This window comes from Neurospora tetrasperma (assembly GCF_000213175.1).
Source record: "Neurospora tetrasperma FGSC 2508 unplaced genomic scaffold NEUTE1scaffold_6, whole genome shotgun sequence".
Lineage (NCBI taxonomy): Eukaryota > Fungi > Ascomycota > Sordariomycetes > Sordariales > Sordariaceae > Neurospora > Neurospora tetrasperma.
The window spans coordinates 1,801,724-1,821,877 of record NW_009799104.1 but is presented as its reverse complement, the minus strand read 5'-3'; the positions used below and the strand labels follow the sequence as shown (position 1 = coordinate 1,821,877).

The window sequence follows — 20,154 nt, the reverse complement described above, 5'->3', positions numbered from 1 at the left end:
CCTAGCATTGGACATTGGTGTAGCCAATCATGAATTTCGAGGCTTGCGTTGTTCATGGTGAATGAAAAACTAAGTAAAAGAAGCACCTGAAGGCACTGTAAAGTCCAGCGCTGTACGAGCGGGGGTCTTAATCATGAATGGCGCCTGACAGGGTTGGGAAAGGGGGTGTCAACATTCTCAAAGTTCGGGTTAGGGTTATTTGAATGAAATGCCCGAACAACACCGACGACACTAGGATCTCTTGTGATAGTAACCCTTGATCAGTTCATTTTATGCGGTTATTATAAGGATATGGATTATCCAAAGTGCTTTTGTAAATTTGAGCAAGAGTGAAAAAGTTCGGGAAGCTTGTCAACCGGGTTGAAACCTGGCGGTCATGCCTCGACAACTTCTTCCTCTGAGCTCTGCCGCCCACGATACAGTGGTGAATACTTTTTCTACTACCAGTAGTTTGCATTTGCTTAACAAGCTAGGTAGTTTGTTTCCTTTCAAACTTACTCCTTTAATCATTCAATAGGGTAACTCGGTAGGTGGTTTGGGTGCGATGACCAAGACGTTCGTTGGCACCAGACGCGCAGAATTTGGAAGACAAGCGCGCATCTTCATGAGGTCGTCTACACTGATAACTCAATTTTCATGTCCCTTTCTCAAGAAGAAGACAGACTAACAAACAAACAGAAATACAATCAGCGGGTCATCAGTCAAAATCAAAGTGAAAACACAAAGAAAGAAACCCCCTCCAAAAAAAAGAAGTCGGCCGAATAACTTCATCCAAGCCGGATCACAGCCGGATGAAGGTACCCGGCCAGTGTCCGATAGGAGAGTTGAACTCCTGGCCTTTGTAGGTACATTTTCATATACCTGCAACGCTCTACCAACTGAGCTAATCGAACTTTGTTATTTATATGGTCATTCTCCCTTCCTTATGTACCTACCTGTAGGGATTGAGGGTTACTTAAGCGGGCGGAAGAGGGTTGGGGGAGTTGAGAGGGTTGAAAGATGGCAGAGGCGCATGTGCATGGCAGGAGTCCTGCAGGGCTGTATCATCACGTAATAAGAGAAAGACTTGGAAAGTTCAGAAATGGGAGATGTTGGTGGGCTAAGACACTGCATTAGTATAACTGAGAAGTCAAGTGCCTGTGCAAATACAGTGGGCACCACGAAATGAAGAGGCTTGACCAGCAAATCCTCGAGTCTGGTCCCTAGATAAGTCATCCGAGTCCCATATGTCCGCTGGATGACGGGTATGTCTGAATGCAACATCGACTGTGTCCCGGGCGAGGAAAGCCAAGCCAAAAGATAATACATGCGATGAGATAGAAAGCCAGGAATAGCAAACCCCAATATGCTCCGAGATCCACCTCACCTAACACCATGTCTGAGATACCCCAGTCGAACAGATTGCCTGCCTCGCCCAACTCCTACAATTCATGCCCACAGATGATGCAATATGACTGATCCAGACTCTCAAGGAGTTGAAAGTGCCATAGCCTTACACAGAAGGCTTGACTGAGAGGGGACGGCCTACCTCGTGCAATTCGCAGATCCACTTGTACTGGCGCTGTTCGTCTCCCTCAAAAGGCCACTCGAATTCCTCGGGATACGGCCCCTTCTCGCTTCCGCGGCGAAAAGGAATCTCATAACTCAACAAGAAGGGCAGAGTGCCGTTGACGAGAGGACTGCCAGTCTCGCTATCGCGCTTGAGAGTCAGATGTCCCTTGTCGTCGTATTGGTAGACGAACCCGGCCGTCAGAGCGCCCATCTTGACAGCAAGGTCGATAATGTGGGCTTTTTCCTGAAACTCCTTTTGGCGGTGCTCGGGACTTCCCTCCATGATTCCAGCCCAGAATGCTCTCTCAGACTCCTCAAAGTTGTTGGGGATCTGCCAGTTCGAGTTGAAGTCCTCGCCGGCAACCATCTGGATACGGTGCAGGCCGATGCCAAAAGGCAATGGGAACGAATCCTCCCAGTCAACGATGCCCATAACCTCGTGGGTATCGGGGTTGACGATGAGATTGCCAGCCCAGAGGTCGGCGTGGGCCATGAATAAAGGAAGTTCGCTGATCTTGTCTTGGTGCCGCAAGATCTCCATGGCAAGGGATCTGTAGGGCTTCATCTCTGGCTCGAGGGTGAACAAGAAAGGGATCAGAAAGGGAAGGACTTTTCTGACGACTGCTTCGTGGCTCTTGTCCTGGATGTAGCCCTTGGCCAACACGCGGCCGAGCGAGTTGCATAGCTTGGGGAGAATATGGACGCCCTGCTCCTGGACAACCTGGGTCCAAGTTTTGCCAACAATACGATTTGATGCGTAGATCCAGGATTTCTTGGCCAAGTCCCTAGGGTCGGTGATGACGGCTACGAGCCGGATGTTGGGAACGTATTGGTCGAACCCGGGGCAGCTTCTGGCGCGCTCAAACGGGGTGGTGTCGAGAGAGCGGAGGCGGAACTGGATGACGATGTCGGATCCTTCGTTCATGGACACAAAGACAGTCTTGCTGTCAACTCCCTGGTGCTTGCAGAAGGTGGCATCTGTAGCTTTGGCGCCCTGCTCGCTGAAGACGTTGGCCATGGCCTTGGCTAGCTCAAGCTGCTTCGTCTTGGAGTTGAGACACTCGGGCAGGTGCGCAGGAGTAACCCGACTGTACGGGTTATCCTCGACGTTGAAAACCTCTTCTTTGACCATGGTTGTATTTGGAAAGGGAAGTGATGAAGTGGTGAGTTCAAACTAGTCGCGATCCAGTCGCAAAGAAGGTGGAAGGGTAGAGGTGGGTTGTGTCGCGGAGTAGGACTTTAAACGTCGGAGAAATCAGGTTTATGTCGCCTCTTGATTGTGGTCGGAGCAATGCGGCTAACGCTTGATGTCCACGAGAGTTTGTAACTCGGTTGCTGACACGCTGCGCTGGCACGTCGTTGGCAGATCAGAGCTGTGACACTGTTGCTGGCAGATGTGTGGTTTGATGCGCGCAAACAAGAGGAAGAAGATAGTAGCCCGACAATGAGAGATACGACCCTTTTCTTTCTACGACTGTTTGACGTTTCTTTCAGTAAAGACCCGACTCTGATTGCCAGGGTGTAATGCGATAGCGATGATGGAAGCAGGATATTGCAAGGGGCGTCCGCGTTGGTTGTGCGTTGGGTTTGGACGCACTTTTTGCTTTCCAAATGTTTACGAGGCAGCGGTAAATACTTACCTGGATTGAACGAGCCGGAGTTTTCGGTCCCTCGGTGATACGTATCTCCTCCGCAAAACGGACGTTGACTCGACCTGCGCCGGAAATACGACGAGATACTGTAGAGTGGAGGGGAGGGTTAAGTTTGGACGAAAGGCCGACAGTCAGTTTCGATCGACGAGCACCTGACTTGGTCTCGATCATGTCCTGGTTTGGTGATTGTAAAGAAACACCCGACCTCGGATAGGAATCTCCTGGGTTCGATTCGTTGTGGTGCGAGGAGAAAGACGGAAAAGGGAAGAGGAAACGAAGCTGTTGAGGCTCGTGACTGCCCCGTACCTCCTTCCACACCGACCCGTCCCATACCATTCACCCAATTACACGTACAATCGAAACTTCCGACTCTTGCTAAGCACGTGCTTGTCCTTCAGTTATCTTCCACATCACCATGGTGAACCCTTCCAGTTGTGCAACCCCGACGTTTCAAAACGGCTTGAGATGAGTGTGTGATACTCGCCCGCCTTCCAACCCAACCGCCATTGTGACCGTACTGCATGATAAGGCATCCCAACCCATGTTGGACAGAAAACATGGAAGTTGACAATGGGAATTTGAAGAGGCTGAGATGTGGACGTACACGAATGGGATGAATGAGCTTAAATGACGTAGGGCAACAAGACTGCAAAGTGCAAACGCAGATGCTTCGGATGGTCCTTCACGGCGACTCACTCGAGACACCAAAATATGGAGTAGGCGACATTCCATCATCATCATCAAGCGGGTTGCACACAAACACCCTTCCCTTCAGCTATCACTACTACCCGCCCTTCTCCTACTCCTTGGGGCCATCCCTCCAAAGCGTATAATCATAATGCCAGCCCTTCCCACCCATATCCATCCGAACCTTGTAATCCTCCTCCGCCACCCTCAACACCTCAAAGTCGACATCCACAATCTGCATCTCCTCCGTCTCCGCGCCCATCACGCCCTTCTTTCCATCCCACTCTTCCCCGACCGGCGGCAACACCCCCTTCAGCGGTAGCGCAACCTGGCTCATCCCGCCCGCATTACAAAACACAATCGCCGCCGTGTTCTCACACGCCCTCGTCACACACACGCTCCCCAAGAAGATCTTTTCCGCATCGCGGCTGATCTTGGCTGAATTCTCATCCACGGCCGTCACCCACCAGTACGACGGGACAATAATCATGTCAGCGCCGTCGGCAATCAGGGCGCGGAAGCCTTCGGGAAAGGCAAGGTCCCAGCAGATGAGGAGGCCCGCCCGGATAGGAACTTGGGTCCCGTTGGGGCCGGGCTTCAAAAAGGGGGTATCAAAGGCCCGGTGGGGCCGGTGTCGCTTGATGTCCCCCGCCGTGAGGTGCGGCCGTTCGGGATGCCAGAGGTTCATCTTTTGGTAGGAACCGGCCAGGTCGCCGGTGGAGGCGGAGATCCAGTAGGCCATGTTGCGGATTTCGATGGGCTGCCCCTTCCAGGTGGCGGGTTCTTGCTTGCCGCTGTCGCCATCGTCGCTTGGCGGTTCCTTGCCCTGGAAAGAAGAAGAAGCAGGATGAACCTCGCAAATGGTTCCCGGCACGATGTTGATGTTAAGCTCACGCGCTAGGGCTTGGTACCGAGCCAGGTAGCTGTTGTCGGCCGAGGATTCGGCGCACGCGGCCACGAAGGACGGGTGCTCGGGACACCAGGATGTTAGGTGGTACTCGGGCAGGACGGCAAGGTGGGCACCTCCCAAGGCCGCCTTGCGGATGTAGGACTCTGCCTTTTGGAAGTTTTCCTCGACGGCGACGTCCTAGAATTGTTTCCAACGAGTTAGTGGCCATGTTGTGTGTAGGTTGCACAGCTGTAGATCTGTAGTCTTGGAGTATGTGGTTGGTGATATAATTCACGCATGGTGACAAGGAAAAGTTTGGGTTGAGCAAAGACAACGGAAAGTGGCTTAATGATATCATTGATATTACCACTCGAGACTTCAGCTGTCGAATAGACTCCTACATCGCTGCATACCTTTGGTTGAAACTGAATCAGAGCGATCTTGTAGTTGGGCGCCATCTTGGTGTTGTTGGTGTCAGTAGACAGTGAGTCTCTCGGTTGCTATGTTGTTCATGCGCAAGTTGGCGAGTCAGGTCAACCTGTGGATCGAAGCTTTTTGGATGTTGACATCAAGCAATGAAAACGACTGCCGCTTTCACTGTACCGAAACTAGAACACTGCCCGAAGCAACGGATATAAGGTCGTGTTGGCCAAAGGGCGTCCATGTTGTTGTTGTTGTTGTTGTTGTTGTTGTTGTTGTTTAAAGGGCGTATTAGCCCATAGGCGTGTCCGCCAAAGGGCGTGATGTGACTACCTAGAAAGAAATCTACTGCATAGGCGCGGAAATGGTCTTTACTGCTAGAAGTAGTAGTCTATTCACTCGGCTACCTAGCGCTTGTACCCAAATATACTAAACATGTATGGTACTTTTGGAGAATACCATAGAGCATATGCACAACCAGACGAGAGATGAGTCCAATGGGATAATCCCGTTTTCCTAGCTAGCGCCTTTGGTAAGTTTCTTACGACTGAGTACTTGCGGTAGAGGTACACGTACTGTACAAGTCCATTCAGGGCAAACTTTCGAGGTTATGAAACTTCACAAGCCTCACATGCCGGAGACCCCATCCTCTTCATAACAAAACAGGTATTGCCAAAGAACTGTAACCTCCACTGATTCCCACCTATCTTTGAGATCGGAACGATCTCTCAACGTGGGTGCCCAGCAATGGGTCAAACAAAATATCAATCTATGCCAGAGCTTGCATCCATGTCAACAGGGGAAAAATGATCATGAATGTCAAATGACACGCCGAAGCGCATCGCTGGCAACCTTGCCGTTGTGTTTTTCACACAAAGTTTTCACCACCGTCCTTGAACAAGGAAAACAAAAGTTCAACTCGCAAATGCAAGTTCCATTGTCGCTACTTGTCTCGTTATACCGTGACGACACATATGTTCGTTGTCGTTGCCGCCGACCGCTGAGCCACTCTGCCTGTCCTAATCGGCTTCGTTCGTCGTCGTCGCTGGCGGATATGCCCATAGGGGAATGCTGAATTATTTTTGCATTTGTTCACAAAAGTTGCTCTAGAATGCCACTGATGCCAGTTCCAACCAACCATTCGATCAACCTGCCCACAAACCACTCGCTTCGCCACAAACGCCGTGTCATTCATTTGATCCCATTCGTTCGAAATGTGTGTTGTTATGATGCTGTACTCCCGGTTTAGAGGATAGTTCCGAAGCTGTGAGAGATTCCATGTTAGTGCGTCGTACATTGTAAAAAGACTAGCAAGAAAACCCTAAACTTACCCAAAAGTCCTCTTGATGCTGCGGACGTAGTACTCATTCCAGTTGTTCTTGACAATCTCCTCCTGGCCGACGGGGACGCCAGTCCACTCGACGCGCATAACGGTAACCTTGTCAACGTCGTTCTGGTCGAACTCGATCTTCAGGGTCGAGTAGTGACCCTGGGGCCACTGCTCAAGACGCCACTTCTGGACAATCTTGGTGGGCTCCTGGAGCTCGACGTACTCGCCCGAAACGTTTCCGTCAAAGAGCACGAACTTGCCGCCCGGCTTGGCACCCTCAAACACCTTGGGAGGGGCGCGGGTGAAAGCGGCCAGACGGCCGGGGTCAGTGAATGTAGCGTATAGCTCGTCTGCGCTTGTGCGGAACTCAGTCGAGTCTACAACTGTCGTCGTGTTGATCGCCGAGGAGGAGGAGGAAGAAGTGGTGGTGACAGCGGGGGCGGTCGAGGAGGAAGGCTGAGGAACGAACTTGGGAGTGGAGAAGCCACTCGAGGGGTTGGAACCGGGAGCATGCTGGATGTCCTTGCCGTGCTCAGCGATGAGCGCCGGAGAGAGCTTCAGAAACTCCTTGCGAAGCTGGGGAACAAGCTTGTTGCGCACAAGGTCCTTGACGGGCCTCTTCTCGTTGGCATCCGAGTAGATATCAATATCGAAAACGAACTCGTCCTCGTCCAGCTCATGAGACACCTCGGGAACGGTAATGGTGCCCGAAACATTGTCGTCGGTGGCAGTGGAGCCTACATGCGAAACGGAGTTTTAGCCCGCGGTCCTTGTTTTTCACGTCCAAGCAATGGGTGCAGTGGCAGGTCTATTTAGGCAAACAATAAAGGAGGATTCAAGTGCAATGATGGCTCTATTCTATTACGGAACAACGTACCTGTGTACTCCAGGGTTAACTTGACATCAAAAATGGTGATCACCTTGCCCTTGCGCTGCGCAACATCGACATCTCCATCCATGCTGATAACCTTGCTAATCTTGGCAGTCACATCTCCCTCCTTGGCCTCAAGCTTGGTGAGGTTGTCCTCAAACCACTGCTTGGCCCACGAGGTGGCATCCTTGTTGACCCAGTGCCAGTTGTTGGGGTTGTGCAGAACCATTTTGACGGTTGTGGTTTGTTTAGATAAAACAAGGTACTAAGAATTAGATAGAAGGAATCTGTGAACCACGGATTAGCGCGATGCTTTGGCAAACACAACGTCATTAATGTGCGCAAGAGTGGTGTAGAAAAGGCTAGATCAGAGATGGTCCTGGTAGACCGCAGCGTTTGTCATCAAGGGAGGGAGTACAAGTCACCCTATGACTGGTGCCAGCTGAACAATCATCATAGAAGCCGTAGTGTGTCGCGGTGTCGGCGCAATTGCGTGCCATGCAGTGCAATGCTTGAAATGTGAAGGAGAGCGGGAGGAAGACGGAAAAGGAGAAGAATTGCGGTCGTACCTTGGAAAACACAAGCAAATGATAGTTGGGGTATCAATGGTCGTTGCTGTCGTCAATCGGGGAGAACAAGAACTGAAAGTGTCAAGATGAAATGGGCGAGGTTCGCCGGAGAAGAAAAAACAAAAATAAGGAAGAGTCGCAAGTCGGGGAGTTTTGTTTGGAAAGCTCTAGAAAACTGACTCGGCTCCATTTGGGCGGACAGCAGGGGCAGTAAGGCTGGCTGTCCGAGCTGTGACCACCATGCGGCGGGGTAATGGTCGGGCCTGACTGGCTGACTGACTGACTGAGGGGCACCGTCATTCTGGGGTCCGGGTCCATTCTGGCAGTGGAGGTGCTTCAGTGGAGCTGTGCAGCACGGGCACTGCAGCTTGAGCTGTCTGGCCAATCAGTCAATTCAATCAAAGGGGCACTGGCCAGCCTTCTGTCTTCTCTCGGATTCTGGACATGTTCGATGCTTCTGGGGCTTCTACTTGGACATGGTCAACGACTTCGCTCTTCAAAGATATAAACCCCCGATTGAAACTGATATCTTCAATTTTTCCATTCACTGTTCACGTTTCGTCGGAGAAGACGGACACCAGCCTCACACGTCTCGGGATCTTCAGTCGCCTCTTTTCTCCCAAAGCCATATCTTGATGAACATGAATCAAATCATTCAGATTCGTCAAAAACATACAAACGGTAGGTAACGTCTGAGGCATTGAGGCATTGAGGCAATCGGTGTTCATTCTATATCTCCCATACAAGGTACTCGGTCATTCAACCTTCTCAATGAATGGAACGATCAAAATTGGGAGATAAAGAAACAGGTGGCATGCTCACCTTGTGATAACGGCGCCGATAAATTCGCTAGTATCACCATGTCGGCATGCAGACATTCTTTCCCTTCACATATTACATTACTGTTCTGCTGTGTACTTCTGCCCTTACCCAGCATCTAACCGACCCTCTGTTTGCAAACCCGGTCAGCTTGAACTGCTAGAAATGTCACACAATCACAGTCTGACTTCACTGATAGCACTATCAATACACAGATGATACTGCTATTTATAGGCATCTTGCTGTTCCTGGAGACATGAATGGCAAACATTTCAGACATCAAAGGCCACTGTGAGCACAAGAAGACATGTGAAACCTCAGTCGCCACGACTTTGGGGAAAACCATGTTCTTCAGGATATTGCGGACTGCCTGAGAGATGTCTGGTTTCGTACAATCAACACGAACAGCTTGCAGCTCGGCACTTCAACGCCTCAACGCCTGACGAAGGGTCGGCCGGGTGCGCTTTCCAGATCCAGGTCCGTGATGCTGAAATCGATATCACAGAGACATGGACCAGGCATGTCTCACAGATGGGGCCTGAAGAGCTAGCTGGGGTCTTCAAGTGTGGTGTGTTCACTTTGTAGCGGTGGTAGTTGGAGCGATGAAGAATCGCGTGATGGTAACTTGGCACCAAGTCTTGACACCGAGCCAACCTGCCAATGATACTCATCGTCCTGGTCCTTGGGCTCTTTTCTTCATGGATTGGTCCCTTTTCACGTGGATGATTTGGATGATCGGGAACAACAGCGATCCTGGGAACATTTCGAAGCGTAACAAAATCTACCTGGTTGTCGTCGTCAATGGGGGGACTTCAATGGGTCCATCGTGCTAATGCATCTTTTCGAGCTGCTGAAGGAGCTGTCGAATCACATTTCTCAAAAACACCAGGGGGATAAGCGCCAGCAACTATATCACGAATTCAACGAATCACGGATGAAGCACGGAGTTGGGAGTTTTGGGTCCCTTGTTCCAAAAATAAATTGCTCGGACACGCCATCTTCATTTCACCAATCGCCTCGGAGCTGCCTTCTGCTGGGCCTTCGACTTTGAGGGCCCGCGATGTAATGCCAGAATATCCATATCTCGGCCGAAAAGACAGAAGAAAAAAAGAGAAGAAAAAAATCGTTCGGCGATGAATTTCCAAACCCAGTCAAAGGCAACGGTATTCAGTGGAGCTTTCAGTCAATGATTTGCATGGGATACCGTGCAACGCGGCGATACTGTGGGGTGAACTCCTCTTCTTCATCAGAAGCTTCTGCTTCCTCTCTTGACCACACCCACCCAAGACCTCTTTGGGAAAACAACATTTTCTGATCAGCTCGTCAACGTCCATCGCGGGGTGCACTGTAGCACGACCTAGTGCCTAGCCAACAGTCACACGGGCACACCATCTTCTCCTGCAAATCAGGGGCCACTTCCGGATCTATCTATCTCCTTTGTGCCTGGGCTTGCTAGTGCCTATCGTAAGTTGGGCTGCTCACAGATAAAACTCTTGCCCATCTAGTTACCATGCGGACGAGGAAACACACAGAGGCAGCCTCGACGGTGTCAAACTGTCAGGAGATGGAGGATAGATGAGGCCACCTTATTGACTTATTAACACAGCAGGCGAGGCCAGGGCGAGACTTGCAACCATTTTCGTGCACATGTTCCCGTCCGTCTGCAACCTCACTGTATCCGCAATCAAGCATGTGGTCGGTACCATGGTATGGATGAGGCATCCCTCGTACACACCACCGTTTCATCTCCTGGAGCGGTGATAACAGACGACGGAACCTAGAGGGACCAGCAGTATTTCCGTCGGAAAACCACCTCCTCTTGGAGAAAGCCTGGCCTCCCAGCTGCCAAGATCGACCAGTCGTCTAGGCCTGTTTAGACAGGAGGCCGGTTCCCGCGTTTTATGCATTGGCAATGCTACACAACTAGCTCGCCGCCCGTGAGACCTATAAGACCGGGGTTCTTGTGTGTTGCTTAGCTTTTATGGAGTATGAATCTACGCAGTACACATATGTAGTCAGTAGTGTAGTGTGAGCGTTGCCGCACTAGGGCGCGGCCTGGGGCAACCACTCCCTTTCTTTCACCTCCTCACAAACATCGCTTATACAGCCCAATCCAACGAACTTCACTTTATCTACCACACTTGCGCAAGCGGTAGATACAACCTCCAGCTGTTCCTCAGCCGCGCCTTCAACCCACCGGTTGACCGGAAACTCTCATTGGGGCCTTTGTCCACCTTGTCCTGGCACCGTCTTGTGAGGACCTGGCCTTGAACAACAACCCCACGTTCCGACCACCTCCGACTGTGAATGGCGTTGCGACGACAATTTTGAGAATTATGCTTGGTGCGGGCTCGAGGCACGGTTTTGGGGATCAATAGGCATCCGGCACGTCGTCGACATCTCATCTGGCATCACCGGTATCCCATTGTTTATTATTTTTTTTGGTCTAAAAGGGTTTACAGTCAGCCCGCAGGTCCTTGTGTGGATGCTGTGGTACCATACGGGCTAAATCAGGAACATTCTCGACAATCTCCAGCCATGAGTTCCTCAAGAGATCCCACGGCGCGCCTCCGTGCCGGCCTCAATCCTCTCTTGACGGCTTCACTGGGGGGATATCATGGCCATCACGCCAATACACCGCTCTCGGCCGTGTCGATGACTTCTCACGCTTTCTCATCGAACCAGACACCCCTAAGCGCAATTCAGCCATACAATCCGCAGGAATGGGTTGCGTCTCCGGCCATAGGCCCGGGTTCTGATCGTACTATGCAGCAGTTCCCACCACCACAAGGCCACCCTTATCTTGAGCCACAAGGTAAGTCAAGTCAACAGGAGGGTTGATCCAAAGGCCATGCTGACGATGTTAGCAACCCCTCCACCTCCACCCCCATATTCACCTCCACGTAGCGCAAGGCCGATGAGTATGGTGCTAGAGCCGTCTCACGGGGCGAACATATCCGCAGCCCGAGCTCCACCACCGCCGGCACCCCCAGCTCAACGGCCTCCCACTGAGCCGCCACTTGCAACCGCGTCGTTTCCACCACCTCCTGGCACGAGAGAATCGTCAAGAGAAAGGCGGTTTGGGTTTCCGTCATTGAGCAGGCGACGAGAACAACAGGCAAACACTCCTGTAGACATTCATCCACCGGTCCGACACCAAGGGCTCATGTCTCGCGTTATGAATGGGAACACGAACTCGCCGAGGCCTTTGACGTTGCAAATACCACAGCCTGAACAAACGGCGAGCCAAGCCCCGGCGGCACGAAGAGCAGTATCAACGCCTGCCATTGCTACGCCGACATCAGCCAGGTCCCGGTCTTCATCACAGGTTAGATGGGATTCTGCAATGCCCGTACCGCCTCCTCCACCGGGCCCTCCGCCGTCGTCAGCGCGATCCCAAAGTACCCAAAGTGTTCAAAGATTTCCTTGTGGAAACGACCCCGTCGTCGTCTCGCTTCCCACTCGCAGGGCCCCTCCCAGCGGAGTTACTGCTTTGGGGCCTGTTCCGCCCACCCCAGCAAATTGGCAAGATACCGAGGTCATGTCGAACGCTCAAGCCCAAGCCCGAACACCATCTCCCAATAATAGGGTACCTTTTACAACGGAAACTGCGAGTGTCGCAAGTTTGAGCGCACATCCTCAATCAGCAGCGTCTTCAGAAGCCTCAATGGGCTCGCTGGCTAGGAGTTACGCTCAGAGAACTGACAAGACCATCCGTGAGCGAAGGACGGAAAGCCGGACAAGAGGAAGCGCTAGTAACTTCATGGATGGGTCGCAGGATCTTTCAGATATTGTCATTCCAGGCTCAGGTGGATTGCAGAGACGGTTGACAATCACTCGAGGAACACCGAGGTCCAGTCGAACGAGCGACGGTCTCAGGACGGGAGAGTCGATGGACAACATGCATGAATCTAGGGGCACCACGCCGCGAGCCATGGGCTCGAATCAGGCTCATTCTGGCCAGCTAACACCGACAGGGGTGTCATCGGAAACCCATCGGTATATCGAGGATAACCAGACTCTTTCACCCAAGGCTCTTCCGACACCACCCACCGGAAGCCGATCGTCTTCGGCTTGTCATGTGCCTGCTACTCATCTGACACGACACTCGGTCATCAGCCAAAGTAACGAGCAGTTCACACAAGCCACCATCGAGCGCTTCACAGCCTTTGCTCAAAAAGAAATGACGGCATCGAGTGATGCCGAGCGAGTTCGCCTGTTTGCCGAGTTCTTTGTCAGTGAATCCAGGATACGGAGGGAAAGATACGGGGCGGCTATAGGGGCCATGGGCTCCGAAATCCTTGACCTCACTCGCGACCTATTCCGACCGATGGATACCCACAACAGACGAGAGTCCTCGAACTCTGCTACAAGTGGGGTGATTGAACTGACCACACCGCAGTCCTCAGAACCCAGGTCGCATCGTGGCTCTATTGGTTCTGTGTTCAGTGGAAATCCCAATAGCCATGGACAAACGCCCATCACGCCGTCGAGCGCTAGTCAGCCAATGACGCCAGGAAGCAGCGGAAACACACCGAATGCAAACAACTGGCCGACTTCGAACTACATGCCCTCGTTATCGCCCATCCTTAGCATGAGCGTGAGTGATGCGGTGGATGAGCAGGACTCTCGAGGTCGTCCGGCAAGTCGATGGTGGGAAGCAGACTCGAGCGGTGCCCCGTCAATGAAAATGGAACGATCCAAAAGGGAATCCAAATACATGGGCGTCCCCAAGGAAGCCAGAGAAGCTCTCCAATGGATCGACGACGGATCAGCCGGCCCGAGCAACAACCAGCGCTATTCTGACTCTGAATATCCTCCTGAGAAGGTTGGATGGCATGAACCAGACCAAACAACACCCGCACCGCAACAACAATCAGCCCGCAACTCTGTGTTATCCAACTACTCGAGCCCAAGCACACCCAACCCTGCGCACCTGGACGTCTCTCGCCTGGTGACCCTTCCACCCCCCTACCCACGCCACCACCCGGCCGTCAACAACAACCACCCAGAGCTCACCCAGACCCGTAGTACGGTCCGAGTCATCAGCGACATGACCGAGATCGACGCCATCAAAGAGAAATTTAAGCTCGCCAGCACCAAAGCGCGCACCGACGCCGCCGACGCCGCCAAACAGCGCCGTGTCACCCTCCGGCAGAACCTCCAGTCCGAAATCGCCTCGGGTTCTATCGGGTACGCAGAGGCAGCCGCCATCGAAACGGACGCCAACACATCCGAAAACAGCCGAATCCAAGACCTCGAAAAGTCCGACTTTGACGAATTCCAAACCGCCGTCGTCGTGCCCGTCAACGAAATTCTGCAGACCCGCATCACCAAGGCCACCGAGCTCTTCGACTCGCTCCGGTCTCGCCTCTTTGACGAAACCCACGACTCCAACCCGAACCTCCCGCAAGAAGAAGGCGACGAGCAACCCGAACTGCTCGAAAAACTCACCTTGCTCAAATGGATCTTTGAAGCGCGCGAAACGCTCCACCGCGCCCTCTACGATCTATTGTCTGACCGCAACGACCGCTACCGCGAAGTCGTCCTGACGCCCTACCGCCTCGTACAAGGACAACAAGACAAAATCGCCAGCGCCATGGCCTTTTTTGCCGAAGACGCGGCCAAGCGCGCCCTGGCTTACCACGAGGAAGTCCTGCATCGCACGCAGCAGTTCCGGGATGTAGTCGAAGAGACCGTCATCCGCGGCGTCGAGGCGCAGTTATCGGCCTTTTGGGACATTGCGCCCCCGCTGAAGAGACTGCTGGATAACATCCCGGCGAGCATGGAAGGGTTCCAGATCCAGATCCCACAGTCGGAGTATGAAGAGAATCCGAGCTATGTGGAGCATCCGCTGCAGTATCTGTTTAGTCTGTTGTTGCATGCGGAGAAGAGCACGTATCAGTTTATTGAAAGTCAGACGAATCTGTTGTGTTTGTTGCATGAGGTTAAGGAGGCGTGCGTGAGTGCGAAGGCAAAGGTGATGGAGAGTGATGGACGGGATGCGAGTAGGGTCGAGCAAATGAGGGTGGAGGAGGGACAGAGGTTGACGGAGGATTTGAAGGAGAAGGTGAGGGTGGTACAGGATCAATGGAATGAAGCGTTAGGGGAGACGATTGGAGGGGTTAAGGAAAGGGTTGGCGGGTGGTTGTTGGAGACGGGTGGCTGGGATGAGAGTTTGGAGGATGGGGGTGTTGGAGGTGTTTGATGGAAGATTGTTGTAAAGGAAAAGGTGGAATGACGGCTATGGGGCCTGTCTACTTTCATTTGGACATCCTACTTGAGGGATTTGGACGTACTTGAGCCGCTTCAGTTGGATACATCGTTCGTTTTTGTTGATACCCCTTCACCAGCACAATATAGAAGCCAACCTATTGAAAGGATTTTTTGATTTGTAGCTCATCTACATGCAAGTATCTTGAGTTCGTATGCTGCACTTCCACACTGACATGGAGCCACCATCTACATAGAGGTAGGCATTCAACAGAACGTCCATTCGGTTCACACCTCTCCCATCGAACTTGCTGCAATAACAAACAGTAAACCATCATGACGCCAAACACCTCCCCCATACCCAAAACCCAAACCTACTATTCCTTGTTCTCGGGCATCACGATGTCCCTCACCTTGAACCTGGTGATAAAGTTATTCTGCTTGACAAACCAAGCATTCACAATTTCCCACTCCCTGCTCGGATCATCGAATTCGATCTGTATCACGCCATCTGTCAGTCAATCATCTCTCCTCAAATCCAACACCCAAAAAAAGGGGGAAAAGAAAAGACGGGGGTAAACTGACCTCAAACCTCCTCAACAAAGTAGGCACCAACTTATAAATCTCCAACAAACTAATGTTCTTGCCAATGCACGTCCTGCTCCCCATACCAAACTGCAACATATGCCCATTCATCGTCTTGATCCTCTTCCCCTCCTCCTCCTTCGACGACACCGTCTCGTCCACGAACCACCTCTCGGGCCTAAACTCCTCCACCCTTTCTCCAAAAATGCTCTCATCCCGATGCAAAACCCACGCACTAACCCCGACAATCGTGCCCCCCTTGACAAACTGTCCCGGCACTATCTCCATCCCCTGGGGGGGAACCACGCGTTCCATCGGCAACCCCGGAGCCGGATGCAATCGAAACGCTTCCTTCACACACGCATCCAGGTACGGCAAAGTCTGGGCTTCCGCCCAAGTAACCAGGCCCGTCTCGTAATCGCTAAACTTGCCCTGGCGCGCCGCTTCGTCAATCTCCTCCCGCAAACGGGCCAGCGCGCGCGGGGTGCGGAGCAGGTAGTAAAACACGGCCGAGAGCGAAATGGCGGTGGTCTCGGAGCCGGCAAAGGCCATGGAGACGGCCATGGTCTGCACGAGGGTGTCGGTCATGAAGTTGGGGCGGGCGGAGCGGGCGGCGAGGAACTTGGAGAGGAGGTCGGGGGTTTGGATCTTTAGCTGGGCTTGTTTCTCCGAGGTGGGCAAGATGGCTGTCTTTTCGGTTTGCAGTTCGGGAAGACGCTCGGCCATGCGGGCGCGCGCAAAGGCGGCGACGGGCATGGTGCCGTCTATGAGGCCCCATTGGGAGAGTTTGAGGTAAAGAGGGTTTTTGAGGAAGAGCCGGTCGAGGAGGGGGATTTGGCCGATCTAGCTCACGGAGTTAGGTTAAGCTTCTAGCAGGAAGGCAAGAATAGGGGTTTGGTTGGAAGACGTACGGGAGCGACGTAGTTGAACAGCTTGGTCAGATATGAAACAATCCCATCGATATCCTTATTGTGCTCGATGAACCCGTGTCTCTTGCTGTACGTTATCTCACCAATGACGTCAAACGCATAGAACTGCAACCAGCGGGTAAAGTCGCACGCCTTTTCCCCTCCTTCAACGTACAGCTTCTCGGTCTGTTTCAGGAAGAGCTTGGTGGTGTTATCGACAAACGGCTCATACTGGACGAGGGCTGACATGGCAAAGGCAGAGTTGACGCAGCGGCGGAATTGCATGTGGAATTCATTGTCGGTTGTGCTGAAGAGGGACGGGAGGTTGTGGCCTTTGACGGTGGATTGCTGGACAACGTAAAAGTCGGACTGTTTGATGGGAGTCAGTGAACATCCCAAATTCTTCTTTGGGTCGAGGCCGTTTCATGGATCAAAACTCACCTTGACAAACCCCTTGTTAAGACCGTATATCGTCTTGATCGCCTCTGGATCCGAAAAGGACAAAGTGTTGGGTCCAAGGCGTACAATAGGGCCATGTTTCTTGTGAAGCGCAATGTGTGTAACTTCTGGCCTCCGCTTATACACATCAATGAACCTCCACCAGTCCGTCAACGATGCCAGGAACGGGCCTGGGTATTTGTTCAGACCATTGTGATATCTGTTCCTAACCAGCCACCCCACAAGGACTAAGCAAAGTATTGCTGGCCAGTGCTGTGCCAGCACTTTTATTATCAAATCTGTAATCATCTTGACTCAAACGGATAACTATTGTGACGGGAAGAGGAAGGCGTATGTAGCGGTGCCCTGAGGCGTCGAGCCTGTATCTTTGTTTCTCTATGACCAAGCGTAATGTGGTCTGATCGTGTTATGGTTGTTGAAACCTGAGATTCGGCAAGTGGAGGATAAGAAAGCAAAGAAGCTGACAGGATATTAAGTGAAACAAACAAGTAATAGACAAAGCAACAAGAAAGCTGTCTCGAATGAGCTTATATGTGACTGCTGCTCGACCAAGACACCCATATGGAGGGCATATGTAAGCGGCTCTTATAACGCGAGACATGGGTTGAGAGACACAAGAAGATCTCCCCGTCCTAGAAGAAGACAAACTGGGGTAGGTAGGTAGGTACCGAGGTGCCGTCATAGGATTCCGAGGCTGATCTCCCACCCATGCAAACCTACCCCGACAGTTTTCCCCCGTGCATCTCCCGATGCCCGGTAATCCTGGGATAGACTTGATATGTCAACAAGCAAGGCGGAGAAGTCCCCTATAGGCTGACGGCCCGGTGGTCCTACATCATCATGTTGGGTAGGGACTTCCTACATATCTCGCCCTCCAACAAGCCAGCCATTCCACGCACAGTATGGGCAGATATCAACTCGAACAAACAGCTGAACTTTGCAGACGGAGATGAATTGTTGTAGGGCAAACCACTAGGTTCACACTTCAGTTAATGACTGGTTTGACAAAAGAAAATCCTCGTTGTCTCGATATCTGAAAAGTGTGAACTTTCTTTGCGGTGTATACGATATATCTCTCCAAGGAAGAGGGTCAAGAGAACCAGGTAGGAGTCAAGGGTGTATCAAGTTCACCCCTGAATTACACGGTATTGGTCAACCGGCTTCATGGAGGGTGCATAGCCAAGTACTCACCCATGATTACAGCTGTGATGAAGATGGAGGTCACAGGGCTGCTGAATGTATACAAAGGAACCATTCCTTTTTCGTTGCTTGGAATGGGTGTAGGTACTGTACCAACCAAGTTGCCCATCACCAAACATTGGGAGATGCGGTATGCCATATACACTAAAGTTAATGGCGGATTGCCACCCTCCTCAACCGATACGATCAATGGATATCGGGAGTTGAGTAGTAGTCTGAAATGTGTCTCTCGTCTGTAAAGCCGTGTGGATGTAAGATATACCTCTGCGATGCTTGCCTGGTGTTCCGCGATGAGAGCAACACAATGATGTGCGTGTAAGTGGTAAGTAGAAGCCGTAATCGGAGCCTTAATTGGAAGTCACCGACTAAGCATAGACATGAGATAGCTGAGCAAACACCTAAATTGTGACCACTACTACCACATGCGCGACCAAACATCACTGCCGTTGGTGTAATGGTGGTAGTGGGGGCGTGACGCCAACGCCTAGGGAGGGGGGAGGGGCACATGCGAGCCAATATCCATCGGCAGATGTCCTATCCAATCGCTGACTGCGACAAGTTGCAAAGGTTGGCAAGGTCCTACCAAGATACGTGAGCCGGATGGACGCTTTCGAACACCGTGTTCCCGGATATGTCCTGTACAAAGACGTAAGCGGTTTCGGTGGCCCAAAGGCAGTTGTGGAAAGACGGCAACTGGTCGTGTTGAAAGTCCGGTAATAAGGGATCGTCTTGGCGGCGGTGAACCCGGGGCGCTCGGCAGACTCCATTCTGAACGTCCCTCATGATCTGCTTCCCACGTCCCACACACTTGCCTTTTAGTGTAGCCTCTCGGGAACAGCAACTGTTCCGTGTAGTGTATAAATCGGGACAGTGGGGTTTGATCAGGAAGCAACCATTCCATATTGATCTCTGTTCTGTACGCCGACGAAGATTCCAGTCTCGACTATATATATCTATTAGCAAAGGCACCCTCAGTAATTTGAGGGGGAAATTCCCATCGAGAAGACCTAACGAGAGTTTCAGAAGGTCCAACTTGAGGTAACTTCTCACCAACAACTTGGCTGGTCAATGGACCTCAAACTTACAACTCATGATGCTTCCGATCCGCCCTCGTAAACAACAATGAATACCCTGTCGCCACGTTCTCGGGATTCGGGAAGGGTTTCCATGCGCCTTGCGAGCAGCTTCCATGCTCTCAAAGTGGCCTGCTATCTCTCCCTTGGTGCGCTTGTAAGCTGCAGCTGAGGAGGAGGAGGCGGCGAAAGGAAGCTTGGTGGATGGCCCCTGTCAGAAGGACTCAGGTGGCCTTTCGGCAGATGTGAATCTACACTTTGTGTTTCCGGATCTGCAAACAGCGATTCTTGGCTGGGATGATAGACGTTCGGCAATGGTGATTGTGGAAAACGATTGCTTCAAACAAGCAAAGTAAACGTAGACCAGGCTATGAGCAAGAGGAAAAAGCATAATCCTCTGAAGAAAGTGTTCCCCTCCCTGAGCTGCATGGAAATATGTAAATACAGCAAGCACTTTGGAGCAAGGAACAGAATATAGCCAAGGTGTGTTCTTGCGCTATTAGATCCTGTCCAATCCCCGCACATCCTGGACCTTTATTGATAAGCCACTAACTCAACACTTGCTGTCCATTGAATCCTATGAGATGGATCTGAGAGGACACCCCTTCCCCAAGCAAGATCATGAACTGGAATTATCCGGAAACAACAAGGTATGATGCGTAGAAATCAGAACTCAAGATCTAGCTTTCACTGGATTATTTTACAGTTGCTGGGACATCCCGGGAATCATGTTCAAAAACCCCATGGGGTGCTATGGAACATTCATCCCTCGCGACTTTCATTCTTCCCCTCTCCCCATCACTCAACATACATACAAAGGGTTCGACATAAATTCTCGATCAAGTAATCTATTCGTTACATCAACTGTATATGCCTCATAATTACCCCCCCCCCCANCACACACACTACACACACACACACTACACAC

The 20,154-nt window shown here is 51.8% G+C and overlaps 5 protein-coding genes across 5 annotated transcripts; 1 reads left to right on the top strand and 4 right to left on the bottom strand.

The window, feature by feature from the left end:
- Positions 1-951: 951 nt before the first annotated feature.
- On the bottom strand, positions 952-2,683 carry NEUTE1DRAFT_87700 (uncharacterized protein; the record flags this gene model as incomplete). The annotated part of the gene is made up of 3 exons (XM_009856061.1): positions 952-1,202; positions 1,367-1,421; positions 1,529-2,683. 3 exons carry the CDS (start codon positions 2,681-2,683, stop codon positions 952-954), a joined length of 1,461 nt encoding a protein of 486 aa, XP_009854363.1.
- Positions 2,684-3,762: 1,079 nt separating this feature from the next.
- On the bottom strand, positions 3,763-5,237 carry NEUTE1DRAFT_131937 (uncharacterized protein; the record flags this gene model as incomplete). The annotated part of the gene is made up of 2 exons (XM_009856060.1): positions 3,763-4,977; positions 5,193-5,237. The coding sequence occupies 2 exons, from the start codon at positions 5,235-5,237 to the stop codon at positions 4,003-4,005; spliced, it is 1,020 nt and encodes a 339-aa protein (XP_009854362.1).
- An 878-nt stretch (positions 5,238-6,115) lies between these two features.
- NEUTE1DRAFT_118170 (uncharacterized protein) lies at positions 6,116-8,036 on the bottom strand (the record flags this gene model as incomplete). Its single annotated transcript, XM_009856059.1, has 4 exons — positions 6,116-6,463; positions 6,531-7,266; positions 7,407-7,687; positions 7,970-8,036. The coding sequence occupies 3 exons, from the start codon at positions 7,627-7,629 to the stop codon at positions 6,445-6,447; spliced, it is 978 nt and encodes a 325-aa protein (XP_009854361.1).
- Positions 8,037-11,292: 3,256 nt separating this feature from the next.
- Positions 11,293-15,177, top strand: NEUTE1DRAFT_87692 (uncharacterized protein; the record flags this gene model as incomplete). The annotated part of the gene is made up of 2 exons (XM_009856058.1): positions 11,293-11,603; positions 11,656-15,177. 2 exons carry the CDS (start codon positions 11,327-11,329, stop codon positions 14,994-14,996), a joined length of 3,618 nt encoding a protein of 1,205 aa, XP_009854360.1.
- Positions 15,178-15,191: 14 nt separating this feature from the next.
- Positions 15,192-17,241, bottom strand: NEUTE1DRAFT_87689 (uncharacterized protein; the record flags this gene model as incomplete). The annotated part of the gene is made up of 5 exons (XM_009856057.1): positions 15,192-15,312; positions 15,380-15,498; positions 15,587-16,429; positions 16,498-16,863; positions 16,936-17,241. The coding sequence occupies 5 exons, from the start codon at positions 17,239-17,241 to the stop codon at positions 15,192-15,194; spliced, it is 1,755 nt and encodes a 584-aa protein (XP_009854359.1).
- Between the last annotated feature and the right edge of the window lie 2,913 nt (positions 17,242-20,154).